Raw genomic sequence first — 19,595 nt, forward strand, 5'->3', positions numbered from 1 at the left:
ATGGAGAGAACCATCAACCGGACCACGGATATACTCTACAATATGACATTAGAGCAGAAAGCAATAAGGTTAGTAGCACTCCAAAATCGAATGGCATTAGACGTCATTTTAGCTGAGCGTGGTGGAGTATGCAAATTAGTGGGGTCCGCTTGCTGTGTTTTGGTACCAGATTCCTCCCCAACTATCTTCAAGGCAATACAAAATCTGCATGTCCTTGGTTCTGAAGTGCTTGCTCACGAGGGAAACTTGAATCTAAGCACTTGGTTCTGGGACTTCTTGCGATCTTGTGGTTGGAAGGTACTTTCGGTCTTATTAACTATTTTAGGAGTACTGTTGTTCCTTGGTTGCTGTATTCAGTGTCTGCCTGGTATGTGTTCGATGCTAGGGGGATGTTGCGCACAAGCAATAGATTCAATAGGACATAAAATGTATGCCTTAGATACGACTTCTAAAGAATATGTGTTAAAAGATATATTAGTAAAGGACCTATGGCAATAGATATTTCAGATAGTGATTCAGGGTACATGGATACTGATCCATGGAGTTATTCGTAAGGAGACCCAAAGTAGTTTTTAGCACTTGGCATAGGCCAAAAGGAGGGTTTGTCTGAATAAAAAGTATATTGTGCATCCTATTTTAATAAATATATTAATATTGGCTTACGCTAAGCTGCTCGAAAGTCACTTGCGAGATCTGTGTTACAAGGTCCTGACCTTTAATCCATGTAGGCCGCCATTTTAGGTCAAACCGCCATTTTAGGATTTATGTGGAAATGTCACCCTGTGAGCTAAAATGGTGGACATCATTACAAAAATACAACATGGCCGTCTTGACCTCTGTACATCGCTAATGTGTAATCTGCCTGCAGGCTACTTGTTGAGGTCATGAACTGAGACCTCGTCCTACGTTGATCTATGTGTAAAAGGAATACTCGCGCAATGAAACCAATCCACGAGTATGTATTATGATAATGTATTTACACATTGAACAAAGAACATCTGTTTTACTACATTGTATTAATGTTTAAGAAGACTTGCAATGCGAAACTTAGAATACAAAGTTAATGCATACGCTTATTGTTACATGTAATAAAGAACAAACCAGTTAGATGCGGTTATTTGAGACTCGGCAACAAACCCTAGAATTGGTGATGTATAAAGTAGAATATTAACCCGAAGAGGGGTTGGACATAATGCTCACAAAATGTATAAAAAGTGAATGCATTCTAATGTACAGTCTCCCACTGAACACACTGAACCACGCTGGAGTTCGTTGTGTTGTACTGAGGGCCGATAGCTATCTGACTTTGCACTGTTTTGTAATTGAATTTGATAGAGAATAAAGTACTTTGTATGTTCCTTTGTAACCTGTGTTTGGTGTATTTCCTTTTGGGGTACTCAGCCTAGATATTTTGTTTCTGTTTTCACAGAAGAGGCTGGAAGAGGAAGCATCTGGCAAGTACGGACAACCCTTTCTGTGGTGGGGGCCTGCTCTGCACATCCAGCAGGTCCCATTGTGCTATGGGACACCAGTACCATCTGGAGTGGGGGAAGCACGAGCCATGCCCAAAACCATGTGGACCTATGCCACCGTACTGACACAAGGCCTGTGCTTCCACAGTGTGGGCCTGCAGGCCTACATGAATGAGAGACGGACTCCATCGTTCCTCTTTGGGAGTCGGCAGCCGTTCTGGTGGACGAGTCTGCAGAGGCTCCTTTTATTGGCTTGGGCCATGACACAGTCATGGTCCATGTTAAAAAGCCAGCACGCAGGGGAGGGACACATGCCCTTAAAGGGGCAACACACTTTCCAGAGTTGTGTTGTATACTATGATAAAGCGTTCCTTCAGCCTTGTGATCCTTGTGTGCTTAGATAACGTCATGAATTTGTTTTGTAAGATTAGGGTGAGTGAACCCCTGATGATCTGATCCCACTTAACGAGATCCATTTTATATCAGATTTTAAAAATATATTTTAGAGCTGCCCAAAGTCATTCCCATACCGCAGGAGACATGTGGCATGAGGGACACATGTCAGCAGGCCAATTGAAAACACTGAATGTCCCACAGAGTTTTTGTTGACCAAGATAAAAGGTCCAGACCACTTCTTCATGGTGTGTGCTTGCCTGCTAGGTGGAGGGATGGAGCTGACAGAAAGGGAAAGAGAGAGAGAGCGCGAGAGAGAGAGAGAGAGAGCAAGCATGTGTTGTAGCCACGTTGAGTATTTTTGTATTTAGTTTTCACTTTGCATTCCCCATTAATGCCATTTTATTCTGCTGTGAAGTTGTTCGATGAAGTTCCTTAAAGTCTGACACCCCTTTCTTTGAGAATGCCCTGTGAAGTGTTTTGATAGATTGTTTTTTGTACTCCCTTTCATTCCCTTTTATTGTTTCCATCCAAATAATCAAAATAAACAATTTTGTGAAAACCATCTGTTAAGCCCTATGTGGTTGTTTGTTCTTTAAAATCCGTTTGCTTAACTTTCCTCTGACCACCCCAATAGAGTAAGCAAGAAACCCTTTGTGAACCCCTTTAATAGTTCTCTGTTGCGCTCCCTTTCTCCCACAGAACCCCCAAAATATACAGTTGAAATCCTTTGGATTCGTAGACCTCACGTGCGAAATCTTTTCATTTAGTGTTCGCCACCCTCACTACTTTCATGGAACAGGTTGGTCTCTGTGGGAGCATCTCCTCTCGGGGTGAGGGGAATGATCAGCAGATGCCCACTCAACAGGAGGAGGCAGAATGACAGATAATCATGCGGGGAAGCAGGTGGTGGCAGAGATGGAGAGCAGGAAGGAGGAGAAACTGAAGAAGACAGACATTTAAGCGCAGCAAGAGAAGAACACGAGGATGCAGAAATTGGGGGGGGGGCAGAGGAGGTGGCACATGAGGAGTCAGCACTGGAAATACAGAAGCACAGGACACATAAGGAGGTGGATGAGATGCAGCAGGTGGAATACAAGTTGAGGGGAAGGGATATGCAGATGAGGAGGTGGAAGTGCAGGAGGAAAATAATGTACAGCCGGAAGGGACACAGTCAAATATCCCTTAGGTATTTATATAAAATGTGATTTATTAATGGAGATAGCAGTTGGTTGTACATTTTTCAGCATTCTGAAGAATTCCGTACGTCGTAATAACTGTCATACAAGAAAGAGGAATTTGTTTCTGAAACAGAACAATATTTGTATGTATGAATTTAAGAACCTTACATGCGACGGACATTCCATAATAAACAGCATGCTGCCATTTATAATGTAAGCTCTATACATTATTCACATAATGCAAAGGTTTGTAGTGGTGGTGTGACAATTCTTGGAGGGACAGTTATCACTGATGTGCAAAAGAACAACTTCTCTATTGGGATCACTGTTATAGGACTGAGCCTCACATTTGGTTGTTGTTCAAATGGTGGTAAATCTGGAGGGACATGATCAGTGATTGGACAATGCACTCAAAAGGTTTGTGTGTTTCCATCTTCTGCGAACGAAAAATATGTTCTAAGTGCTGGAATGAGGAGGCTATAGGGGAACATTGGAGTTATGTGGAGGGATATGGGGGTGATTTTGGGTTGAGCAATGGGCTGTTCGTATTGCAAAATGTGGCTCACATATTGGGTTGTCATAGAAGATGGGTTTGGTAATCCGTCAGGAAAATTTGTGTGTCACTTGTGGGAATGGTTGCCAACCAATTGTTGTGTGCCACAGATATTGTGTCCTGCAGATATTGTACATCTGCCTCAGAGCACTTAACCCAATGTACAACTACTTGGCTGTTTTAAAAAACTGTGACCGTGCTGGGGGGTCATTACCACATCAGGTAATGACCCCGGGGCATTCGATAACTAAGGGCCCTGGGGGCATTACCTGACACAGTAATGCCCCCAGCTCAGGACTTTAATGCCTAATTAATCTCACTCACTGTCTGCAGAATGCTGACACCTTACTCACCATACGCGTTGTTTGCAGTGAGTGTGGAGTGTGGGAAGGAGAACTTCTAGCAAAGGGAGGGTCGGGCATTTTCCTTTTGAATAAAGACAAAGGGCCTAATTCACAGAAGCGTTTTATAATGGCAAAGCCCCATTGGGAATGCTCTGTGAATACTGCCCAAAGTGTCATCTGGTCCGAGTCTTACTTCTGATTTGACACACAATTTACACACTTGGACCAGACATCATGCACAAGCAGCACCCAGAGCCTGAGAAGGAAAACTACTACTGAGGTTTGTAGTCAGCCTATGAGGGAGAAACATTGCAAATGGTGCTGCCTGTTGCACAGTGCCAAGGACTCTGATTTGGAACTGCCGGATAGACAAGAACTGCAAACAAATACTATTGATTGCTAACTGCCCCTTCGGTCCATTGTTGGGCCCCGGAGACTGGATAGATATTTTGAATCCCTTTTGCAACTTTAATAAATATCCTGTTTGAACATTGTCTCTTTTGCTTGCATTTCACCCCTGATTTATGGTATCAGGTAATAATGTCCCCATACATAATGTGCCCATACATAATGTCACAGTGAAAAGCCATTGCCAACATTATATATGGTGACATTATGTATGGGGATGGGTTGCGGGAATGTCCCCTGCTCCCCTTGTAAACAAAAAAGAAATCATGGTTTTCGGGGATGTCCCCCGCATGTTCAATGTAATAATGTCTCAGCAAAAAACAGTGACATTTTTGTCAGGGGACATTTTTGCAGGGACATTATTACATGAAACCTGATTTATTACTCAAAGTGCATCATCTTGCTGTCTTTGCTTATTCAGAGTTATTTCCTAAAGGGTGGGTTTTGTGTAGTGTGTTTCTAGGTCGTCATTATAGTACATGGTCTGCTTAATTTAAGAATAGATATTTTTATAGAACCTTGATTCATCATTCCTTAATTTTGGGCTGTTATTCGTTGCTGTTTGGGTTCTATTGAACCACATTCAAACAGCAAGACTGTAGTCTTCCCTCAGCCCACGTGACCACAAAAGGTGTAGCAGGTATGTCCCTTAACTGTGCCTGTTTTACCTTTGTGATTGAGTTGGCTTTTGGTTTGTAGATGTGTGAAGGCACAGTAAGCCTTTAGCCTCTGCTCCCCCTTGTACTCCTGCAGAAGCAAATTAATCACAGCAGTGATCTCAGGTTTCCCCGTGCAATACATGAGAGGTTCATCCTGTCCTTGTTTTTGCTGCTCTCATAATCAATTCAATATCAAAATTTCATGTGGCTCTCAATTCTTCAAGTCCTCCATAGACTTTTGTTTTTCATACACAAATCATTGTTGTATACAATGTCAATTCTCTGTCTTCTCATCGCCGGCCCATTCATAAAGTTAACCAGTCTATTATAACTTCAGACATGCCAGTACAATTAAAAAATAAAATTTAAATAAATCATATCTCTGGCTCTTTCATTACTTCCATCAAATATGTGTGAATCTAATTTTTATATCCATAACTGTTTGTATATATTAAGGGTATAAACACAAATACACAAGTGTGTCGTTGCTATTGACCTTTTAGATAGCCCCTCTAATTGTTCCTGTGGCTATCTTTGTGCCCCCTAAATATGATTCCCTGAAGATGTCTCTCTGCAAGTGTTACTCAGTAGTGTCACTACAGGTCTCTGTGCTGCCCTGTGTTTTAACTACCATCAGTACCCGGCCGGCCATAATTTCAATGAAATCTACGCACTGATTGGTACGTTGAGAGCCTTACTCTGAGGTAATCCCTTTCACCTTGCGGTGTGTGCCTCGCGCCAATCCCCACCATTTTTCCTTAGATCACATTCTTTCTTCTGGATTCCATGGAAAGGGAGAAGAGACTATGTTTAGTTTTGTCTCCCTATTCCACAGTGGAACTTTTTTTGCCTACAATCTTTTCATTTGCTTTAATGGCCGCCATGGAAAGGGATAAGGGACTACATGTAGTCCCTTCTCCTGTTCCATGGTGGTCATTTCGCTACGCTCAGGTCTGCCTAAATTTGCATTAGTATTTATAGGTGTGTGCCTGTGGTTCAACTGCAAACATCACCCCAATGCACCTTCACCATCAACAATAATTGCGTTTGTGTAGGAGTTACTTCCAGACTATTTTGTTCGAAAATGATGAATCATGTCTGGATATTTACATATCTACACCTGAGCACTAACTCCACTCCACTGATTTGCATCCCATACGTTAATGAAAAGGCTGTCGTTGCTGACTTTGTTCACTTTGGAATTTTTGCACAGTTCTGTATGGCTTTGTATTTGAAAGGTACATCAATGTGCTAGATCAAGGGAGAGAGGATTTAATGTATAAAGTGCCAGGTGTCAACCAAATGACTCCCGCGACTCTGTGAGTCCATGAGGCTGAAATTTTCATGAAAAAAGGTAAGCAGCGTTGTCAGCTATCAATCACTTTCCGTAATTGTCTCTGCGTAGGGGAGGCACTTAAAGACTCTGGTCTTAAATGCTATACTCGGAAAGACCACTCACTACAGAAAACGCATAAATTGTCAATGTAGAGGATATAGAAGAGCACATGTTGTTGGGAGGGAATTGAGGAGAGCTCAGTTTCTTTTTGAAATACAGGTCTCATCGTCATACAAATCTCCTTGGGCTTGTGCAAAATCTCTGACTGTTTTCTTGAACAACTCTTGCAGTATAGGCAGGGAGCACAGGCCAAGGATATGCTGCCAAGCCTCCTGAAACATGTTGCATGTCTCAATGCTGCATTCTCCTGTAATGTAAGTCTCTACAAAAAGTGGGACATGTATGTTGGTCTGCAGTGCGATATAATTGTGATTGCGACAGATGAAGGTGAGATTACGCTAGATGTTTTTCATTACTTCGAAGTTTGCTAAGCTAGGTTACCATGTTTCTCGTTACCTCAGAAAGCATGAGGTAGCTGTATTGATTTGGTCAAGTTGTTCTTCTATCCTATGCTCACAAAGGAAGCCTTGGTTCAAATATTGCTCTGCCTCATTGTCAAAATATATGATCATGTCTAGATTATTTTGTTCCGTGTATCTTTCAATTTATTTTCATGGAAAACATAGAAACATGTAAAATAAGGTCTAGGCAATTAGAAAGATGAAAGCAAATAGTGGACTGAAATGAATATTGTGAACCTACTTTCTGACACAGGCTGCCAGGCATAGCACAGACATCATCTCATGGTCAAGAAATACAGTGCAAATGCACACCATGAGTGCCCAGTTCCAGGAAATAATTGCATTGGGAGTTATCTGAAAAACGCAATACTTAAACCTGTAGGCAATTAATATTGTTCAATGAAATAAAAGTGCTGTCGGTAGTTTGCATTCATAATTGGTTTCGCTCTTCAGAATATTTAATCACAGATAGTCTTCATTTTAAATCTCATTAGCTCCATGGAATCAAAAATGTGTATTAAGCCAACAAGTCATCTTTGTGGCAGATTTTATTCTTAATCAGACTCTCGTGTGATATAACCTGCGCGCTCGCCCTACACTTTTGGAGTTGGAAGCACGGTCTGCTTTGAAGACAGATATTTGAGATTCAGGTGATGTGAGCGTTTCATTAGTTGAAAATTGTATCTTTCAGGAGAAAAGATATGAAATCTGTAATTGAACATGCTCATTTCAGAGGGAAGGTGTTAGCATAGCAGGTTTTATATCTTACCCATGAACTCAATTCCCGAGTTCTCTGCTACTCAGAGGAAAGCATGTCAAGGAAAAGGGGGAGACAAAAGGGAAGAAAACATTAGAATCATTCTTCAGTGTCATAGGATGTTGCACATTGATGATCATCATCACATATGTTTGCAATAATACATTTATGCAAGAAAGGTCAAACTATTGAATGAGGAAAATATATTGCTTGCAATGTCGGAAGCACCCTGTATGTATATGAAACTAAAATATTTTGGATGAACTTTTTATTTAAGGTCTATGGCTATGTCTGGTTGAGAAGAAGGGAGGATAACTCAGGAAGCAAGACGATGTGGAGCAACACAGGTTCAGTCCCCGGGGACACGCTTAGAAACCTTGGGGTGTTAAGCGTTTTATAAATAACCAATTACAAGAAGTGACTGGTTACTGAATTTTACATTTTACAAACCTTACATCGCAAAGACAAAAATCTGTGTAAACCCAAAGTTAAAGGTGTATTTTTGTTTGACTTTAAGACAGATTGTTAAAGGGACGTTATGGTTAAGTTGCGCTACTAAAAACCTATGAAATTCAGTAAAAAAACGTTGTTAAAGGGACGTTATGGTTCCAAGTAAAACCGAAAAATCCCTGAAATTCGCTAGTTATGGTAAGCTAAGCAAACATAACACGCGCCACCACGGTGCACTGCTAAGACTAACACCCAGGATATCAAAGATGACACCACAAATGTCATTGATGACTTCACTTATGACATGACATGTCTGGCTCTCCTTTTTTCCTTTACTGACATATCTAGGCCACATGGTTTTCTTCAGTAACAGTCAGGAACAAAACATTGAAAAGGTACTATAGTTGTAGACTTATCCTTGAAGCATGTTCTTACAGTAATTCCCTTAGGGTCCATTCACATCATATGAAACATATACATAGGTGAAGACACAAGCTTGAAAGACAGCAATGCTTTCTGTGCATGAAGATAATTAGTAGGTTATCAGCACTTTCTGATAGTTTTCTTGTTTTTTTATTACTGTACTTTCCCTGTATATGCTCATATGTGTATACATTGTACTCACACTACTTTCCTTAGGGTCGTATCACATCATGCTATACATATACATAGGGGAAATAACAGCTTTGAAACAGAGCAATCATTTCTCTGCATTAAGATAATGGGCCTCATTCCGAGTATGGCGGTAAGGGATAGCGGCCACCGCTAACGAGAGCGGTGGCGGTAATCCCTTACCGCCATACTCCGAGTTCCCTTAGCGCCATGGTGCTTTTAACACCTGCTTTTAGCAGGCGTTAAATACCATGGCGCTAAGGGACCTTGATGTTAATTACGCCACCGTAATTTACGGTGGCGTAATTGACGCCTTCCCCACTCCCATTATGCCCTATGGGGCAAGAATGGGAATGGGGAAGGGTAAATGGGGATTGGGGAATTACCGCCCCGCCAACCTTGGAATGGGGCGGTAATTCCGCCAACCACCAAGGCGCTGCCGGTCCGGGTACGGCGTCAACCAAGGCGTTAATAGCGCCATTGGTTAGCGCCGTACTCGGAATGAGGCCCAATCAGTTGGGTTATGAACACTTTCTGCTACTACTGCTGCTTTTTCACTTTCCCTATATATATGTATATTTGTATGTGTTGTTGTCTCTTTGTTGTTTGTCTGTAATAATGCAATTATGTAGTAAGTGGGTTTCATTAGCTACTTATTACATGTTTCACAGTACGCACAACTCTAATAAGAAAGCAATTATCATTTCACTGTTCAACATGGCAAGATTATGAATATTGCACCTCCATCATGTATGCTGCACACAATGCCTATGTTTCTATATGAGTAGCTTAGTATACTGGATAGAATTCCAGAATAGAATGCTATTTATATCAATGCATTGCTTAATGCACTAAGTAGCTCGTGATATGTATTCCAATGACCCTTGACACTTTTTTTGTCAACATTATAATAACAATCCCTTGTACACACTTTTCATGAAAAGTAAATGCACATATGATGTCATCAGTGATGTCATCAATGACATTTGTGATGTCATCTTTGATGTCCTGGGTGTTAGTCTTAGCGGTGCACGGTGGTGGCACGAGTTATGGTTGCTTAGCTTACCATAACTAGCGAATTTCAGGTTTTTTGGGTTTTACTTGGAACCATAACTTCCCTTTAACCAAGTTTGTTTACTAAATTTCATACGTTTTTAGTAGCGCAACTTAAGCAAAATGTTCCTTTAACAAAGTTGTTTTACTGAATTTCATAGGTTTTTAGTAACACAACTTAACCATAATGTCCCTGACTTCTTTATATACATGTAACATAGAACATACTGAACCCCCAGCTAGTGATTTTGATGTCCGCGGACTGTACGTATGTCCACGGATGGATGCAGACAACAGCAACACTACCCAAAAACTTAGGGGGTATCTTACATTTTTATATCATGCCATATGATCACTGCACAAGTTACAAAAAAACAGCACACACACACATTATAGTAATAAATAAGAAGTGGAACCTATATATCTAACACATCAACCATCCATTTATATACCATATGTACTAAAAATGGAATATACCAAAACAACAAAGATATGCTTCCGACATAATTACCTCACAGAAACTGCACAACTAGGAGCAACAGCAGATCTACAGACGAGTAAGAACACAACTTACCAGAAGCTAGTAAGTAAACTTCATTTTTCTTATATATTTCTAAAATGTCTGTACTAGATACAATATAAGTAATATATATATATATTTTTCACAGAAATGTCCAGTACTTTAGAATGGCTTGAGGAGAATTTCCCAAGTGAGAAAAGGTCTGAAGATCGTGATACTAATGGTAGACACTTCTCTATATAACCAAATTAATAAGCATTACTTTATGTACACTTAACATATATATATATATATATATATTTTAACAGACATACACGCATTGAAAATAGTACACGAAAAGATACATTGGAAAATACTCTCCAGCGCATGGAAGAAATAATGGACATGCTCATGGCAAATTTCAACCATTTGAAAATGTTTGTGGAGGCCCACATAAAAGAAAAAAATAAATACCATTGCCCCACATGTACCTGTCTCCCCTATCCATATCCCAGTCAATTATATCCAAACCCTCTACACAAAGAAAAAAACGTTTGGATGAGACTTCCATCCCTTCGTCTCCTCCTATCCATCCTCTTGAAACCCCCAATTCCCCTGTGTTTATGTCAGTTTCTGCTTCCCCTTCTCTTTCATAAATTGTACATCTATATATAATAACAAAACATATGTGTGTTTGAATTCAGTCCTTTTTTAAAAAAAAAAAGTCAGTTGGGGTGTCCGGGATGTCGGTAAATAAAAGAAATGGGGGTGTCCTAAGGGCACTATACCTGTCCGTAATGTCTGCAGTCAAGTTGAAACTGTTCTAAGAACACACGCGGTGTCCGGGATGTCCGTAAATAAACAAAATGGGGGTGTCCTAAGGACACTATACCTTTCCTTAATGTCAGCAGTCAAGTTGAAACTGTTCTAAGAACACACGTGGTGTCCGGGATGTCCATAAATAAACAACAAAATAGGTGTGTCCTAAGGACACTATACCTGTCCGTAATGTCCGCCGTCAAGTTGAAGCTGTTCTAAGAACACACGCAGTGTCCGGGGATGTCCGTAATTAAAACAAATGGGGGTGTCCTGAGGACACTATACCTGTCCGTACTGCCTGAAGAACATCTACGCACATGCGCACTACACCCATAAGTTCTACGAACATTGCGCCTGTCCGTAACTGTTCATCTCACTTGTGTCGCACTTTTAATTAGTTTCAGGACCCGAACACTGTCCGTAGAGCACCCGCGCGCATGTGCATGACAGTTCCTGTGCATTTGGTGTCCTGCGGACACCCGCTCCCTTCGCAGACATGTTCACGACGCCATCATGTGACCGCACCCACGCTGAGCGTGTGTCCTGAATTGCGAACACTCTCCAGATCCCCGAACATTTTAAAAGTACCTTTTCGGGCAATCCACAATATTTTATAGTAAAAATTGACCATAGCACATGTCCCAGACAATGACCCTGACTTTCTACATACTCTTTGGAACTTTTTGAGCTGTTTTTGGGTGTTCGATCTGTCCACGGACAGCGCGGGTGTCTGTGAAGCGCGCACACGCACTCCTATAAAGGGCCATACCCCAGAGCTCATCCTTATTGTGCTTTTGACTATTTGACAAAGCATTGTCTACTTTGGCAGGTATTTTGCTGCTCTTGCTGCTGCTTTCCATCAGACCTGATGGCATCAATGCTTGCTGCTCCTGCTGGTGCTACATCTGTCTCAGCACCACCCCCACCCACTCCACCACCACCACCTCCCCAAGGGCCTGAAGAGGGGAACAGGCGTGAGGATGCAGAGGAGGATGAAGAGGATGACGAGGATGAGGTAGTGGAAGTCCCTAATACCAGCACTCGCCATGAGTCTTGGGTGTGGCGGTTATCTACCATTCATGGTAACGTACCCAATGGGTGTGCGAACAAGGTCACCTGCAACCAGTGTAAAATCGTGGGCAGCCTGGTTCGTACAGCTTCTGTACGACAACTATGAAGCAGCACCTAAGGTCGTTCCACGGTGTGGCGGTTCGCAAGGTGGTACCTTGTGAGAAACGTAGTAGGTTGAGTTTCTCTACTACATCCTCCGTTTCCACACCTCTCACCACAAGAGACACTCCTGTGGGAGAGTGCATCCCTCCTGGATGCCTCCCTGGCCATTCACAATGCTGATGACCCTTACCTTTCGAGGGTCACAGTTTTGTGTATGTACTGCGACGCAGTACTCTGCAGGGGGGTGAGACTTCGAAGTGCTTTCAAGACTACGGTCTTGGAGCACGAGAAGACCTGCCCACTACCTAAATAAGGCCCACCCTACATCTTCCTCTCTCCACCTGCCCTTTCTTATCCCTGTGGTTGGTGTCAACCCTTCCCCTCCTTTCCCCTCCTCTCCTAGTGTGTCGTGTGTAAAAAACAAAAAAAATATAAAACAAAAATCCCCCCCAAAAAAGGCTATTTTCAGAGCCGCCTTTCACAGTCTAAAAATAGAAGTGGTAAATAAATGTAGCACGGCCCTGTGCATTTTTTAGAAGTCCGCGGACAGTCCACGGACATCTAAAATTTTGGGGTGCTCCCCTATCAAAACCATGCACTTTTCTCTGGGAGGAAGTGGTGGCTCTGAAATAGTCAACACCTACTGCAAAATGGATGGCTGTAATTCCACAAAAAGTTGCAATGCATTTTTTACATTTCTCAGAAAAATCTGATTACCAGCATAAGTAAGATAAACTCCATCTCTGCAAAAAATATATGTGCTACGAAACATAATATTTTGATTGTGTAAAGAGGACATGCAAACATCTCTTTGAAATGCACAAACAGCCTTATTAACATTCCGCCTTGCTTTCTCCATTTGTGGACCAAATGAAGAAGAACGCAGCCACATTTGTCTCGGCGCAATACGAGAAAATATTACTTGGGAATTTGGAAACATGTCCATGACCTTCCCAAGTCCTTCTTTCATCGCAAATTGTAAAGAAATTCCTGACACATGTCCTAAACTGTTCCCTCCACAATAAATTATAATTATGTCTGGATGAAGCTCTGTCTCCAAACTAGCACAGAGAGGTACCAAGTCCAGCCACTTCATTGTAAGCACTCCATGCCAGTGCACTTCCACATGAGGGAATCCAAGATTTGCCGCCACTCCACAGCGTTCTGCATGCACCTCCAACCAATGTATCCATGAGTCTCCCAAAATCCAGACAATCTGTTTTATGAAACGCACAGCCATAGCTAACTTTTCTTCTCTCAGTAAAAAGACTTTCTGAAAAACTCTCTCCTTACACAACACACCCACTAAACTTTACTGACCAATCAGTTGCTCTGCTCATTCTCATTTGCATTCCTCTAGACCCCAAAATCCCTGTATGTAATACGTGATGTCCGCGGACTAACGCTATGTCCGCGGACATATCGTAACTTGGACAGCCCTTCTACCATTTCCACTTCACTCTCTGTGCCATTCCCTCATTGGATACAGCTAACCAGTCACACAACCATCCACAAATCACATCCAAGACCTCTAGATCTAACTCCATCATCAGAGTTCAGCACTTCAAATGTACTGTTGATCACTCTGAGTACAAGTCTCATATAATTGGAAAGCACCTACTACAAAAACTACTCTACAAGTCTCCAAGATTTCTACTTGCAGCTGCATGCATATCCACATGCATGAATACAAACTACAGGTATGCATATTTTCTGCACCTTACATGTACAACTCTTATAAATGCATATAAACAGAGTAACTGCAACTTAATCTGTATAAACTATAAAATGAACTTATTGTCAATTTTCCCATCTGCTATAATCAACTGTCACTTCCAAACCTGTCTGCTATCTATTTTTTTTTTTTACACACACACCCATCTAAAAAAATAATAATATTAGAAGATGGAAGAAATAACAATAACATTGTGGAAAAACACTTAGTAGTGTATCATAAAATTACACACAGCCAGTAAAATTTCATGCATCTTCATACACTCACAAACATAGACACTTTCATTGAAATGCTCCCAGCTGCAATAACACCACTACCTGTAAATCACATCCTTCTACTGTATTACCCACAGCTTCACAAATACATATATTCCATGCTTTTCTATACAGTTTCTGCCATTTACCTAATAAAAATTGCAAAATAAATATAACATTATTTCTTCTTTCTCCTAACATTCTAAAACACAGTTTTAAAAACCAAAGTGAATTTCATACACTTAATATTCTACTCATTTACAAAGCATGTTGAACTAACATAATATCAATTAAATATAAAAGGCTGCACATAGTCAAATGAAACTGCATGCATACACTACGTTCAGAAATCAAACAAGAATACTACTACAAAGACATAAAAATGAATCTCTCAATTAACATCACTGCTATAAACACACACAATTACTAACTTCTTTCTTTTACAATTGCAGTGAAGACCACTCTCCTGGAAAACAGCAACATCTGAACTACAAACACCAACTACAAAGAAACCTGCTAATTCCATAAAACAAGAGTAAGTACAATACTACCTTAGTTTCTCTGCCTAGTCTTTAAATCTCTCCACAATCTTGCTCCCCTTATCTCTACTCTCTCCTCTCTTTCTACACTCCCTCCCACTCCCTTCACTCTCCTAACCACTTTCTCCTCACTGTTCCTCCTTCCCCTTGTGCCATATCCCATTTCCGCTCCTTCCATCTCTTTGCCCCCCCTTCACTGGAACTCCTTAACTCTCTCACTCCGCTCTATTTCTACCTTTTCCTCATTCTGCACTTACCTTAAATCTCTCCTTCTCCATTCACCACCATGAAACCCCTCCCACCTTCTTGCCCCCTCCCCCTTGGCTTATCTCCTTAATCATCTCCCCCTCCTTCCCCCTCCCAATTATCACCCTTAACCCCATCCATTTCCCTCCTCTTCCTCTTCCCCACCCCTCCCCCTCTCTCACTTCTACTGCACTACTCTCCTTCTCCCTTCAGTTTAATTGCTCTACTTACTGTTTTCTTGGTCTGATTCTCAATTTTAAATTTCTTCCACTGTTACTGTTATAATGTTAATTGTATCCTCTTGTTGTTAAAATGTGTTACTCAAACACACTGTGCAGGTGATTCATGTAATTTGTGCACCAAAAAAATGAAGATTTGTGCACCATTCTGCCCACAAATCACCATTTATTAAACAGGGATTAGCACGCAGAATGGCACACAAATCCCCGTTTTTCAGAGCACAAATAACATAACTCAGCCCCTAGAATATTAGTATTACAAAACAAAGAATTATTTTAATTTTATACCATTTCATTTACTATTGATGCTTATCCTCACCACTAGCTTACTTTCTACTGTCATCTGAACCGCAGTATAGTAACACACAAATAGAAAAATAGCCTTCCCAACTAATTGTAGCTGCCCAATGCACAATCACACACCACCAGATACACCTTTGCCATCATATTCAGACACTCATGCATACAGCACACATACATTGCACAACAGCCCAACCCATACCTTCTTTTTTTGTCATTTAGCAAAACAAAACAATTTTCCAGTACAGAAACATTGCCTCATCTATCAAAATGTAAAAGAAAAAAGAAAATGATTAATAGAAATGCAGTTACCACTACTGCTAAAACTGCTCCTATAAATCTTGATATAGTAGGAAGTAACCATACCAAAAAAAGTATATTAGCAAAAATGTTCTGCCACAGAGTCCTTCAGAATCTTATAAAAACAGGAGACAAAACATGCACAACCCTTAAAAACTACTGTAGAAAATTAATCTTAGAAGCTTTGCTAGACAGTGCAATCCTTCTCAAAAGAAAGTTATTTATTTTAGTGTTAGTGTTAAACAGAATGAAAACACTAACAACACTAGTACTAAATTACAAAAAAGGGCTCTCAATAAACGGAATGTCAACAAAAATAACTTCTTAAATATCTGTGGAGGTGAATGGAGTCACACCACAAGCACAGAACCAAATTTCAATGAAGTAACATACAAACAAAGTCAAACAAACACAATTGCCATCCATAGCAGTGGACGAGGTTATGAAAAACTTAAAAATACCATAATGGAACAAGAAATACTGCTTCCAAAAATATCCACAGAAAACTCAGTATCAATTCTCCAGAAGGTCAAGTATACAAATGGCCATGCACGTCAATGTGTAACATTGCCAAAAAATCTTTCAAATCTTTACGCCAGTTCCTCAATCAATATGTGAAAGGAAAAGAAAAAATCAAAATATAACTGCTGCAAAATATGGATACCTGCCCAGTGCGCAAATACACAGGACTGCAAGGACATTCATTGGCCTGCATTTCAAGACCTATTTGCAAATGCAGCTTCCATCATATCAAGATTATATCAACACATCATTCAACTATAAGAAATCTAGTCTATAAACTGTACTATGCTAAAAGTCCTGCTTTAGCACTAGCCAATTTAAATAAAAACTTCTACATCGTACAGTCAAAGACCTACTCTAAGAAATCAACCATAGCAAGAGGAAATAGTTTGGAAGTGAAAACCACTTACAAAATACAATAGTTTTACAACAGACTAGCAACAATTCTGCACATGACATCCTTCTACTACACACATACAAAAAAGATATACTAAAATTCAAAAGTACATCCGCTGAAGTACCAAACCATGTGTGTGTGTGTGTTGCTGCATAACTTTTTATAAAAGTAACACAAAAACTATAGACATAACATACAAAATAGAAGACAATGACGATTCCAAATGGTTTCAATTAGCTCTCTACCTTATAGCAGAAAACAAATATGAAATAACTGACCCCTTAACACTTTGCAGTTACTGCACTACAAAACTTGACAACAATCAAACTCCTTCACGTGCTATCACGAATAATTTGGAATTATTCCCAATACCAAAACCCCTGCAACAACTCAATTTATATGAGCGCATCATCATCAGTGAACCCATTTCAAGCAATAATACTCCTTCAAACAAAAACAGCAAAATTACCTCCCTCTGAATTGGTGAAAGGCATTTGTGGCAAAGTAGTATATTTACCATTAGATCTAAAACAAAATGTGCACATTCTGGGAGTGCAACGTCCAATAGAGCAATCTTTAATTGTCTTAGTAAATGGTGTACCTACAAAAGACAAAAACATTTGGCAACAACTGGTAGACTTACATAAAATTAGACAAGCCTTGCAATATCTAAAAGACAATAATGAATAGTACAAAGAAATAAATATTGAAGTAAACTTAAGGGAAACAACTGAAATAATTCAAGAGTCACCATAAACTGGTCAATTTGAACTTCTAGATCCTGCTACAGTATCCAATATTTTAGACCATTATACAATTCATCCATTACACTCTAATGACACCATAGAAGATGCACTAGAAACGTACCAAATGCGAGAAACGAAAGGATCACCAATCAGCTTATGGGAAGAAAGTATAGAAGCACATGCTTTTCCTCTACTCTTAAATACTGGCAAAGTAGGAAGGTACGATAATAGACCTATTCAAATAACAGCATCAGAATAACGCTTGTTACGGATGTATTCTGAAGACCGAAGATTTGGACAAAATGTGGAATACATATTCCACCTACTCTTTGAAAGTGAACTTGCAACTCTATTTTACGGAGTTGCACACACATAAAAATCAGGAACCCACTTTCAAAATATGTCAGCTAAGCAATTACTACAAAAAGTGCAAGAAAACGATGAGGTTTTACAATCAAACATTACAAATCTGTTAGCAAACATGCGTGGTACAAAAGAGTACTGGTTCCGAAGTCACGGAAATGTACTTTGTATGATAAGAAACCTTGGCCCACCCACTTGGTTTGTTACATTAAGTTGTGCAGAATATGCATGGGAAGATATACATGATTTCCTATGCATATCAAACAAAAACAAAACAAACATAGATATACTAACACCTGAAACACTTCTTTTGGAGAAAAGAATACCAAGCCAGAGGAGCACCACATATCCACATGCTTTTATGGATTAAAGATGCTCCTAAATTTGGTCAAGACAGTGATGCCACTGTGTTACAGTTTATCAAAAAATATGTCCCTTGTGAGATTCCATCAGAAGCAACAAATAGTGATCTTCATGCACAAATTCTACAATTTCAAAGACACAAATGTGGAAAATATTGTCGTCGCAAATACAAAAACAAAGGGAAATACTACACCAAATGCCGCTTTGGTTTCCCTAGACCATTTACAGAAACAGGTGAAGTGAACAACTTCATGTCTTCAGTTAGACATAGTGTTAAAGCTAAATCACCTAAAAATACACATTACATAAAAAGAACAGAAGAAGCAAAATATATCAATGATTACAATGCAATCATTGCCCTATTGTGGAATGCAAACATAGATGTGCAGTACATTGTAGACAATTCAACCGCAGTTGCATGATATGTCATAGCCTACTTATCCAAAGAAGAAAAAACAGAGCTTCAAGACCTCTGGAATGACCTGTCATCAGACAAAACACTGTCTCAGAAATTGTACAGCTTGGGTATAAAAATGCTCTCCCATAAAGAATGTGGCTGCTATGAAGCTGCAGATCATTTAACCGGTACTGCTTTGTATGGAAAATCTGAAAATATAGTATGGCAAAGTCTTGGTCCTGCTAAATCTATAAAAAGAGTTCTCAAATCATGCGACAACATAGAAGCAATAGCCAAAAATGACCCCAACAGCCAAGACATTTTGAAAAACAATTTACTACTAGACACATACTACCCAAACAGAAGTACCGCTTTGGAAACCATCTGTCTATTCCACATAGCCCAAAACTTCACATACAAAAATAATATAAAACCTGATGAAAAAAAGGTAGATACAGAGTGACAAATTGTGAAGGCAGCTTAGTAAAACTTACCAAACCAAGTTTAATTAGTCATATCAAATTGTCATTAAAAACTCCTCAACATAAAGAACTATATTACATGTCCCTGCTACAACTCTTTAAACCATGGAGAAAAGAAGAAGAAATACTAGATAACTATGGGCCTCATTACGGGTCGGGCAGTCCGGAATTAACAGTGGCGGTAAACCCGCCGCCACTGTTAATTCCAGACTCCCCGATCCCCAGTCCTGCAGGCGGGAGGTGATCTTCCAGCCAGGTCTGACCTGGCGGGTTGAACACCTCCCGCCTGCAGGCGGACGTGGAAACACCAGCACCATCACGAGATGGTACCAGTGTTTCCACTTCCCCATTCCCAGTGAGTCCTATTGGACTCAATGGGAATGGGGATTAACACCATTCCGCCTCCGTGACTCCCGGGACACCGGGGCTGTAATGCCCTGGTAATTCCGGGAGTCACGGAGGTGGAATGGTAATACGTGTCC

At 40.3% G+C, this 19,595-nt stretch overlaps 1 protein-coding gene across 2 annotated transcripts in view; it reads right to left on the bottom strand.

Moving 5' to 3' along the window:
• The window catches only part of NRG3 (neuregulin 3), a 2,179,015-nt gene that overhangs the window by 424,806 nt on the left and 1,734,614 nt on the right, over positions 1–19,595 (bottom strand). The window contains exon 4 of one of the 2 annotated variants that reach the window (XM_069610825.1): positions 7,637–7,663. The exons of the other annotated variant lie outside the window; for it this stretch is intronic. Coding sequence (XP_069466926.1) covers positions 7,637–7,663 — 27 coding nt within the window. The remainder of the gene's footprint in view (positions 1–7,636; positions 7,664–19,595) is intronic. 2 annotated transcript variants of the gene reach the window in all.

The sequence above is a fragment of the Ambystoma mexicanum genome, chromosome 8 (genome assembly GCF_040938575.1).
Source record: "Ambystoma mexicanum isolate Mex_15411 chromosome 8, UKY_AmexF1_1, whole genome shotgun sequence".
NCBI classification, from domain to species: Eukaryota; Metazoa; Chordata; class Amphibia; order Caudata; family Ambystomatidae; genus Ambystoma; species Ambystoma mexicanum.